The sequence below is a fragment of the Monosiga brevicollis genome, genomic scaffold (genome assembly GCF_000002865.3).
Source record: "Monosiga brevicollis MX1 MONBRscaffold_9 genomic scaffold, whole genome shotgun sequence".
NCBI classification, from domain to species: domain Eukaryota; class Choanoflagellata; order Craspedida; family Salpingoecidae; genus Monosiga; species Monosiga brevicollis.
In genome coordinates, this window is record NW_001865046.1 from 1,142,669 (window position 1) to 1,153,649 (window position 10,981).

General features: G+C 54.4%; 3 protein-coding genes across 3 annotated transcripts; 1 reads left to right on the top strand and 2 right to left on the bottom strand.

Moving 5' to 3' along the window:
• Window positions 1-373: 373 nt before the first annotated feature.
• On the top strand, window positions 374-772 carry MONBRDRAFT_8111 (uncharacterized protein; the record flags this gene model as incomplete). Its single annotated transcript, XM_001745539.1, has 1 exon — window positions 374-772. One exon carries the CDS (start codon window positions 374-376, stop codon window positions 770-772), a length of 399 nt encoding a protein of 132 aa, XP_001745591.1.
• Window positions 773-833: 61 nt separating this feature from the next.
• MONBRDRAFT_25323 (uncharacterized protein) lies at window positions 834-6,775 on the bottom strand (the record flags this gene model as incomplete). Its single annotated transcript, XM_001745690.1, has 19 exons — window positions 834-1,007; window positions 1,198-1,390; window positions 1,421-1,456; window positions 1,766-1,911; window positions 1,994-2,062; window positions 2,166-2,217; window positions 2,416-2,632; window positions 2,993-3,623; window positions 3,729-3,974; window positions 4,074-4,195; window positions 4,307-4,451; window positions 4,574-4,627; window positions 4,698-4,788; window positions 4,943-5,128; window positions 5,235-5,407; window positions 5,511-5,601; window positions 5,688-5,759; window positions 5,946-6,136; window positions 6,716-6,775. The coding sequence occupies 19 exons, from the start codon at window positions 6,773-6,775 to the stop codon at window positions 834-836; spliced, it is 2,949 nt and encodes a 982-aa protein (XP_001745742.1).
• Window positions 6,776-8,072: 1,297 nt separating this feature from the next.
• On the bottom strand, window positions 8,073-9,541 carry MONBRDRAFT_32364 (uncharacterized protein). Its single transcript, XM_001745691.1, has 7 exons — window positions 9,490-9,541; window positions 9,337-9,401; window positions 9,109-9,167; window positions 8,932-8,988; window positions 8,770-8,823; window positions 8,530-8,612; window positions 8,073-8,411 (listed from the first exon to the last, which is right to left on the bottom strand). The coding sequence occupies exons 1-7, from the start codon at window positions 9,513-9,515 to the stop codon at window positions 8,309-8,311; spliced, it is 447 nt and encodes a 148-aa protein (XP_001745743.1). The 5' UTR covers window positions 9,516-9,541; the 3' UTR covers window positions 8,073-8,308.
• Window positions 9,542-10,981: the final 1,440 nt, after the last annotated feature.

Here is a 10,981-nt window from a genome sequence, read left to right on the forward strand (position 1 = left end):
CCTTGAGGGCATCGCGCTCTCACTCCTCCTCAATCTTCGCGGCCTCTGCCTCTCTTGCAGCGCCGTGTAGCTTCGTTTCGCACCGCTTCAGCCATCACCACCAACCCCGTCCATTCGAAAACATGTGTGTGAATCACTGTGTGATATTTTAAAGGGTGTGTGTGTGTGTGTGTGTATGTGTGTGTGTGGAGTTTTATTTCATTTTATTTTTTTGGCTTTTTGTTGTTTTTTTTTTTGGACGGTCTCGGGAGGTTCAAAAGGCGTGTGGGGTGGGGGCGGAAGCTGGAGTTGAGACGACGTGGCGTACATGGCTGGGTGGTCGAGTGTCTGTTGGCTTGATGTGTAGGTCGACTTGTTGAAGCAGGCCGAGCCGATGGCGCGACACGCTGGTGCGGCGGGCGAAGCGTCAGCCAAGGATGAACCGCGTCGCCCACTGATCAAGCTCCCGCGGCGATGGAGCGCTTGTCAATGGATGGGCCTGCTCATCCTCTTGACGGGGCTCGGCTTGATACTATACTCAACCAACCTGGGTTGTGGCCAGCCGAGCGACGACGCCTCGGGGGACTGCGATGAGAGCTATGGATGGAAAGTCTTTGACCTGGGTTGCGTCCTGATTGTGCTCTTTTGCTGCATGCCCTGCTTTGCCCTGACCGAACCCGAGGCCTTTTACGACGCCTTTCCCTTGATGAAGGAGCCCATCCAGAAACGCTTTGGCGTTGTTCAATCACCTGAGCCTGGAAGCGGCGAGCAGCAGATTGAGCTTATGGCTTAAACGGACGTCTGCGCCACATGACGTGGCTCTTTTGCGGTCACCTGTCTGATGCGCCGAGCGCTTATGATCTCAGATATGCCGCTTCAAGAGGAGCCCCTGGGCCTTTTCGCATGCCTCCCTTGTTTTTGATAGAGTGTGAATGTGTGGTTGACTGTGTTAGACCAGTTGGACCAGTTGGAAAACCGAACCCACCCAAAACTCGATCCTCAATTCTTTCTCTGCCGATTGGCTTGAGCTGAACATGTGCACGCACCATCAAACCGCACCATCAAAACTGTCATCTAGAAAACATGGGTGTTCTCGTGCAAGTGCCCTCTTCAACAGCGCTCAAAGACCTACAACAAGCACGGCGGGATCAGGATTGGCCCCAACCTCATGACCACGGGAGTGAGAGCAGGACGGCAGCATCGGGTGGCCGACCGAACCTTATACAGCTCCTTGAGGTTGGCGACTCGCAGAGCGCCTCCCTTTTCTGCCACCTGCTTTGAGGGGTGATACATGTTGCGGAATGCGGGAAACAAAACATGCTCCACCTGACCAGGTGTCACCCATGTGTTGGGACACAATGGTATGATGATGATGAGCGAGGCGATCCATTGCCACAACATGATCTTGTCGCTACCCCAAGGCACGATGCAAGCAACTCACCACCCAATGATCATCTTGCCGAGTGTCTTCAGTTGTCTGATATCAAGCAAGGAAAAAAAAAAAAAAAAAAAAAAAAAAAAAAAGGCCGAGAGTAGTCAAGTGGCATGAGCCAAGGGGCAAAACTCATGCTGGTTTTGTCATACCCATGAACGCTTGCCAGTCTTACCGTTTCCTCGCCATCATCAAATCGCATTGACACGGGCCGGGTTTCAAATGCAGCGTAAAAGCGTCTGCCAGGCAACAATTGGGTTCGAACTCCTTTATCAGAGCCAAAAAGGCAGGCAATGGCACCAGCTTTGGCTTGGCCAGGGGCGACAAAGAGTGCAGCACAACAACAGCCCATACCCTATTTGCTGGGCCACAGTACTGAAGCACGCCTTTTCTTCCTTCCAGTCGACATCCGTAATGAGATTCAGCAGAAAGAGTGGCAATCCGGAAAAGTCAGGCAAGTGGCCCTCGAGTAAGCATGGAACTGAGACGAGCTGACCCTGCTGTTAAGTGTACGCAAGAGCGCAAAAGTTACCTGTATGTGCCAACCAATTGTATGCAGTTGTGCCATCCTATACCACATACCTCCCCAATCTCGAGAGCAAAGTACTCGGTCAGCATAGCTGACTTTTCCTGGATAAACACAGCCATGTTCTACGGTAACAGACGGACGCAGGACATGATGGCAGAGCAAGTACATGAGGTGCCTGGCTAAAACATCCCACAGCTTAAAAAAGGTGATGCACAAACTACAAACCTGTGCAAGCTCGTCCTTGGGTCCATCTTCCGACGTCCATTCTGACTCGGGCCTGCATACAAGTGGGAAAAGAACGAGGCAGCGTCCCGGTCAAAGGGGCATGAGTATATCACCACGGGGTCATCGAATGACAGCAACATGCAGAAACTCAGGGGCCACTTGGCCCAGAGATGCAAAGCTCAAGGCTCGGGGACGTATACATATGATAAGCGAAAGCAAGAGGGTGACGTTGCATGACAGGGGCACGCACATGTCCAGGGCCTGGCGCAGCAGCTCGCTCACACTGGGCGCCGGATCCAAAACGATAGGGCTCAAGGCAGCAAACCCACGCAGGCACAGCTGTGCAAAAAGCTCCTCGCTTAACAAGCGCGTCTTGATCAAGTAAAGGTTATGTTGGTGTTGGGCCAGTGCAAGGGATTGGTCGATACAACCGACAAAGACGTGGCCCCTCAAGAGATCACGGAAAGCTAGAGCAAGACCAGGGCGTTGCGAGAGCACGACACATGCTCAAGATCAGGCAGGACTTTGGACGTGTGAGCCGGCCTGGATGGGACAGCGCAGGCAAACATTGTACGTACTTGCATGCTCTTGCTCCACAAGCCCGTCGCGGAGCTCGCGTATGGACGTCAAAGTGACGTGTGATTCAGTCCAAGGTTTACCGATTCTAACAAGGCAAGGGCAGGTGAGGCAACGTATCCCAAGGCTTGCCCACACGCGCTGCTGCCTTTAGGGTATATAAATAACTTGCCGAGAGCGTGCCGCCAATGCCTGCGAGCTGCTGCCGGAAGCATTCTTTGCTCGCTTGGATCCTCGCGCGTCCAGGTCACCGTCAGAAGTTGCAACGTCACGCTTGGCGGAGCCAGCCAGATTGCCATCGCTGTGGGCATGTCCCATGGCGGTAACCGCGTTATCACCCTCACAAATATCGCTTTGACTAATATGAGCGTCGACATGCTCAACACCAATTGTCTCAGCATCGGCAGTGGTGGACTCGGGCTCGTCGAGAACAATCGGCGCGTTGGCTGTTGTGTCAGGAGTGGCAGTCAGAGCAAAAGACAAGTCCGTGCTGTCCGTGGCTTGTGATTCTTGAGCGACCGGCAGCGCAACCTCGTTGTTCGTGTTGTTTTCTTCGTCGTTGACCTCGTTGTCTTCGTCGCTCTCGACATCTGCAGCTTGCTCCATTGTGACTTCATCCGGATCATCCTCAGCATGAGAACGACGTGGAATTTGTTGGCTCTGGCTCTGGCTCTGACTTTGGCTCTGGCTCTGGCTCTGGCTCTGGCTTTGAAGATCATCGAGGAGATCCTGAACCTCATTGTCGCGCCGCTGGGCCCGGGCAGACCGTTGACTGGTTCTAGCCGGCGTCGCGCTAGGTGTTGCTGTTGCTGATGATGCATCAGAGCTTCGCCGTGCCAAGCTTGCTCGCTGACTACTGCGTGCAGCAGCAGCAGGCTGTGCCTGTTCGACGCGATCAAAAAACTATCCAAGAACGGCTGGTGAGCGGGCAACGCAATCGACAAAACAAACCATCTTTAGTTTTCATCCTGGATGGACAAGACCTACCTTCAGCAGGCTTTGTGAGGCCGAGTCAGTGCGCACAATGTCATGATCATAAAGCAAACGATCCTCTTCTGCAGCCACAGCTCGCTGGCTGCGCCGCGTTCGCTGAGAAGCAACCGGTGCTGATTCTGGCTTGCTAGACAAGCTGGCTGCGCCTGGAAGTAGGGTCTGGGTTTGAAACGTTCGGGAAGTATTGCTGCCCAGTAAAGCTTCGCTCACCGCCACTGCGATACTTTGAACAATCTCCTCCTAATTCAGCCGAGCCGGTGAGCTCGATGAAAGGTTTCACAGGCAATAACCGGCGCATGCAAGCCTCATCAATCATACATGGTAGGTGCGACTACCAACCTCATTGAGAAAATGAACTTCGTGCTTTGTGGGATGCACATTGACGTCCACCAGTTCGGGCTTGATCAGCAAGGACAAGTAGGCAAACGAATGCATCCCACGAGGCAGATAGGCACTATACACTAGGGTGAGTGGCAAGGTAAGGGCGCAAAGACAGTTTAGCTTGATTTTTCAGGGTGGCCAGCAAATGACGGGCTCGGGCGCTGGGTGGCTTGCATGTGCCAGGGCCGTACCTTCATCAATGGCCTTCTTGATGGTAGAGGAGCGTACGCTGCGATGATTGATGAAGAGGATGAGGGTTTGCTTCTTGGTGTTATAATTTGGGTTGGTCATGTAACCCTCAAGTTTGAAGTTGAGGTCGTTATCCTCTCGTTTGATCTGCGCACGCACCAACACGACGACGGATCAATGAGCATGGTAAGAGGCAATGCAAGAAATGTAGTCAAGCAGGCCACGATGTGTTGCTGCCACAATGGCTCTGACGGCGACCAGGACCTTACCTCGATAAGCTCCTGGGCGATGGCGTTGCCGTAAACGGCGCGAATGTTGTCAATCTGCGGAAATAGCCAATGAGTCGCGAGCCCGGGGCAAGATGGAAGCCCGCTAAGCGCGAATGTTACGCACCGTGGAGCCAGAGGCCGTGGTGCGTACCAACGCGGTGGCCTCGCCAAACTTCTTCAGCGTGAGGCCTGCACCGCTGTTGTGAATGGCATAGCTGAGGCGACGTCATGGTGAGCTGGGGACGCACCAGGCTCATGGAACGGGTGCGAGCATGACATTGACATTGAGGGCAAAACGGGGCAGCACACACACACACACACACACACGCACACACACACACACACACACACACACACACACACACACACCGTGAAACAACATCCACGATGCGATTGAGCTCGTCATTGTAGTTTTTCAGAGCCCGTCGCCGGGCCTGCACATTGTAGAAGAGCTCCTCGACGGTGATCTGAGTGCCCGTGTTACCGGCGCACGGCTTCGGGGCTGCAGGTTTATCAGGACGTTCGGCCACCATCTTGCCGTCTCGATAAGATGCACTGCGGTGGAGTAACCGCCACGCACATGCCATATTCAGCGATGGGGTGAGCCAGGCATGGCGCAAGTTCACGACAGGCAAAACAACAACTTAAGTTCTAGCCCAACCTGTAGGCGCATGGGCTGGTGGGAGTCTTGGTGATGATGGAGAGATGCGCAACGTGGCTGATGCTCGCAAGTGCCTCGCCACGAAAACCATAGGTAGCGATGGTTTGCAAGTCTTCGTAGGCACTCAGTTTGCTGGTCGTGAATCGCTCACAGACAATGTCCATGTCTTCTTTCTACAGCCAGGCAAGCCGCGGGCGGCGCGTCCGCGAGCGCGCGTTGAGCCGGATGTGCAGACGCAACGAGCAAAGAGGGACTTTCAAACTGCAGAATACGAACATTAATGCCATGACCATTATCCTGGATTTGCAAGAACTTGATGCCACCTTGCTTGACAGTGATGGTGACGCTGGTGGAGCCGGCGTCCAACCTAGACAAAGGGTGGCATGGCTTGTCAGCGGCAGATGTCCATGGACGTCCAGGCGAGCAGGGCGAGCAGGGCAGGCAATGACTGACGAGTTTTCCAACATCTCCTTGATGGCGTTGGCGGGGCGTTGAATGATCTGGGAAGCACGACACAAGGCAGGTCTAAGAAAAAAGTACCCGGAGGTACATCAACGTGTTGGCAACGCGGCGGGCCGAACGCACCTCGCCAGCGGCGATTCGATTCACAACAGCCTGCTCAAGGCGATGGATTTTGGGGGGATCTGCGCTCGCCATGGAAGCGGTCCAGTCTGCTCACTCCCGCTGCGGTCCACTCGTCACCACGCCAACCCAAACCAGAAGCACGCCTCAACCACATCCGCACACAAGTAGAGCTCGGCCCTCGCTGCGGCTTGTAGCCGTTGTGTTTGCCCAAAAAGAAATTGACAACACACACACACACACACACACACACACACACACACACACACACACACACACACACACACACACACACACACACACACACACACACACACAAACTACTGACCGTTAACAGCAACTTTCCCGCCAAAATCGATTGTCATTTGTCGACAAAGTCTTCACTGACTTGTTAGCTGTAAGGCAAAAAAAAATTCAAAAGGGTTGAGGCCGTTCTGCGTGTTGATCAAGGGCGCGTGTTCATGCCAGGGCTCAGTGTTTGGCTGCAGCGTCGAGGACGACACGCGCGCTGGCTGGGGATACTGGACTCAACTGGCCAGAACCAAGATGGATGTAGCTGCCGTGGCTGCCTATCAGCGTATGTCTTGGCTGCTCGCCTCGCCCCACCGCCCCCTCCCATCTGCCGCTAATGCCATGGAGTAGATCCACAGTGTGAGGCGCTCGTCGCTTATGCTAGCCTTTCTTGACCACAGCCTCACCACAGTCTGCTGCTGGTGCTGCAGTGGCCCGCACCTCTCCTGGACTGGTCTGGCCCACGCTCTCACCCGAGAACGTCGGCCAGAGTGGACCATCCAGCCATCAACGTCAAAGCCAGCAACTTGACGGCCAATCAACCGTGCAGAATGATAAAGGCACGGGACGTGATATTTCGCCGCCAATGAGTGATAAACAAGGCCAACCTCGCCCACGGCGCCGGCGTCGACAAGCACGAGTTTCGCGCGAGCCACTGCGCGCCACATTGGCGACTGAACCAGTGTTGATGAAGCGCCCATCACACTCCGAGGCTCGCCGGTCGCACCGCCACCCCAATGACTCAAGGGCCACAGCACGTGCAAAGTTTGATCCACCTATCCCGCTCTCCACCGGTGGCTTGAGCCACCAATCGGAGCGCCTTAGTGTGAGTCCCTCTGGGTCACGGCTGCCTGTTTCGTGGCACCAAACCCTTGCCATGAGTGGGCAATAATAATAATAATATTAGAAATGTCATTTCAGCTGCCTGCATGTGGGACAGAGGTTTAACAGCCGGGAGCAGTCGTTGCAATGCAACCTGGTTGTGTACTACTCACGTGTGACATGCTGTCCCTGGCCTGTTAGCTCGTGCGCCGCGCTCGTTCATCCGCTGTTGTCGAACGACGAACATTGCCGCCACCTTCATCTGAAACGACTCGACAAAGTAGCAGAGGAGCGAACATTGTGGCTTCTCCCAAATCACAACTCTTCATGCCTCCGACCTCCCCTCTGCCACCCGCGAGCAAACCCTTGCTGGCTCCAGCGGGTGCCCTCACGTTGCATGCGCCGGCACCCAATCGTTTGACGCATCGGTCACCACCACCTCCCACCTTGAGGCGACAGCATCAACGCTTCCACGTGTTGAATGCCAATTGGAAGCGGGCAGGTCAGTTGTGACGCTAGAGTGGAGTGAGGAAGGGAGTGGTGGTACTCAAAGCGCTGGCCAGTCATGTTGTGGGCATTGTAAATACCAATGTGGCAGTGGGCACGGAGCACCAAATTCAGGCCCTTCGCCAGCGATTGTGTGAATTTGATAAAATCAATAGCAAGTAAGCGGAGCGCGATCTACTGCCTCCTTGGTCAACCTCGTGCGTCTTGTGCTAGCCTGTCCCCTGACATGTGACGGCCACACGCTAAATGTTAGATGGCAAGCCCAATTTTCTCGTCCAAACCCTGGGCCGTCTGCCCAGCTCGCCAGCTTTGAGCAGCTTCAGGCGACCCCGCCAGGTGGTGAATCAGTGTTTCAACAGAACCCCGACGCCACAGCCCTACCGGCACGTGAGTCACCCAGCGGCTCGTGCTTGCTGCTACTTTGTGAAGGTGTTTGGAGTTTGCGCTCACGGCTTGGTGATATTCTCTATCCGACAGATTTTCAGGGTCAGCACGGAGGCATATTGTATGAGGGTGCCGAGTTGAGACGCTCACGATGGGGCCGGCGCCGATGAAATCCTGGCGTTTGGTCCATGACGTCGCAACAAAACGGAGAAAGCATTGACCCAATCTGACGGATGCCCTTTGAGAGATTTTGAGTGTCAATTTTGATCAAGATGACTCTTGTTCCGGCTTTTTTGTGATTTCAAGTATCTCAACGCCCCCGTGGCGTCAAGTTTTTCTTCTTCTCAGCTGCAGACGGCGCAGCCAGCCTGGCTTGCGATGCTACAGTTCACAACAACACATTCAAACCCACGCTTCCACGATGGCTCTTCTAGCATCAGAAAGAAGGCTTGGTTTCTGTCAGCGAGGTCAACCCTACAGGAGCTTGCTCAACCCAGGGGCTTGATCTTGAAGTGCAGGGAGATCATCGAGAAAACAAAGCATTTCAAATCCTGCACCAAGTAGTAGAACGTCCGCAAGCCCTCGGGGTCCCTGCATGGGTGCAGCGATGAAAAAAGAGGAAAGGCAGACGCCAGAACAAATGACCAGAGGTGAGCAGCGTGTCTGCTCTGCCAATCATGAATCAGGGGGAGGGGGCATTGGGACGCACTTGCTGTCGTTGACTTCAATCATGCTGCCAATCTTGGCGGTGGTAAAGGAAATGTGATCGTTGCCGTACACAATTTCCAGCTCCTAATGACGGCAACCAAGAGTCGTCCGCCACCACGACGAAAGGACATGAAAGGTGAGCCAACCAATAAACACCGAGCTTCATGTCTGCAGCGCGACGTGAAGGTCCAAGTCGCCGATGTGGGAATGTCAAGCATTTTTGAACAGCCTGAAGGCGTACCTGGCGGCCAACGCGGTCAGGCATGGGCCACAGATTGTCATCTTCCTTGGTGATCTGCCACAATTCAGAAGATTAAATCATGAACATCAAGTGGGGTTGTAATGACCCTGAACAGATGCGGCAAATGAAGCAGATGTGGTATTTGTAAAACGCGCGCCAGACCTCGCTGTCTTCGATGATGGCCTTGATCTCTTCAAGGACGGCCTTGGATACGTAGCACTGGACAAGAAAAAGAATCGAGCATATGTGCCGCACCGCAATAGGGGTGTGAGAACACGGAGACTGAAAAATGCGACGTCAAGCGGCGTGGTGCCGTGAACGCGAACGAGAAGGACCCACCTCCTTGCGAATCATCGAGTCATTCTTGTACTCGGAGTTGTTGGCATAGCGGAGCTTGCCTGAATGGACGAGCAAGCGGGGAGGCATGGCGGTCGATTACAACATGAGTCAGGTCGAGAGGAATTTGACCATGACTCGTTTTTGTTTTTTTCTTTTTCTTCCTCTTCTTCTTCTTCTTCAGCGATGGTGCGAAATGCTGCCTGCTTGACCAGAGGGTCGATAACTGACCATTGCCGGTGAATTCAAACTCCAGAAACTCGTGGCCAAACTTGCCCTTGTGGCCCACGTAGTACCTGAAGAAGGGTGGAAGAGGCCGATTCACAAACGTTAGCCTGCTGCGGTGCGAGCGAAAAGAATCGATCGGCTGGGGCTCGGGCATACCGAACGTAAAAGTCGCTGTCAGCCATCTCGTCAAGTTCGGGATGGAACAACTAGATGTTGCAAAGCATACAGCACCACCCGCAGCATCAAGGAGCGTGAGGCAGCAGCAGTGTGAAGAGCGGTGTGAAGGGCGGTGAGCACTGGCGCTCCCGCATGAGCTCGGACCCTTGAATCGGCCCTGCACAGCTCGGATCGTGTACAACACCTGTTGTGGCGAAAATACACCCGACACACACTGTGACAGCACAAAGATAAAAGCTCTTTTTTTCTCTCTCTCTCTCTCTCTCTCTCTCTCTCTCTCTCTCTCTCTCTCTCTCTCTCTCTCTCTTAGCTCTCTCTCTTAGCTCTCTCTCTCTCTATCTCTTATCTCTCAAACCCATCTCTCTCTTATCGCTCTCTCTCTCTCTTCTCAAACTCTCTCTCTCTCTCAAACTCTCTCAAGCTCTTTCTCTCTCAAGCTGCTCTCTCTCTCTCTCTCTCTCTCTCTCTCTCTCAAGCTGTTCTCTCTCTCACACACACATCTACATTTGTTGGTGTTGGTGGCCTCAAGGACGACGGAGATGGGGGCTTCTCAGTCGCTGGAGATTCCCGGGGGCGGGACGGGGGGCTACAACGTTCTTCGTGTCCAAGACAACTCTCCAGGCCATGATGCCGGACTGGAGCCTTTCTTTGACTACATTATCGCCATCAAGGGGATCCGTTTGGTATGTCCCGCCATACGTCGTTGTTGGCACTGTCCACAGGCACCAAACGCGTGACGGGGCTGAGCCGGCCATCTTTCCCTGGCTGTTTCGTAGCACGAGGACAGTCCTTTTCTCAAGACATGCGCCAATGAGAACATCAACAAGCCTGTGCAAATCCTAGTGTACTCGAGCAAGGATCAGACCGTCCGAGGTATGCACCTGGTGCCGCCCTCGTGTTTTCCGAGCCCTGCTGCCTCGCACGGCACCTTAATTTGGGTGATGCACCCACCACTCCATGCGCTCGATCAGTGGCCACGGCGACAAAAGCAGCCAAAAATCAAAGACCACTAACCCCTGCCCTGATCTGCTATTCTGCACGGCGCAGAGACAACAATAATCCCTAATAAAAACTGGGGCGGCGCCGGGCTGCTGGGTCTCAGCATCCGCTACGCCTCCTTTGAGCGCGCGAGCGAGACCGTGTGGCATATTCTCGTGCGTGACCGTTTCCCTGCCTTGACGGTCCCATCCCCAGGGACTAGCCGTAGTGCCTCCCCCATGCTGATGGACGCTGGTGTGCATGGCTTCTAGGACGTCCAACCTGGCTCGCCCGCCGCGCATGCCGGCCTTTTGTCCGGGACAGATTATATCGTGGCTGCTGATTCCGTGCTTGAGGAGGAAGATGATCTGTCCGTTTCTTTTGCTACCCAAGCTTGCCCACATCTCCCACCTTGCCCGCATCTCCCACCTTGCTCGCCGGCTGACCCCCCCCTCTTCCCCCCTTGCGGCTTCTTCTGTTGGCGATCGGCCCG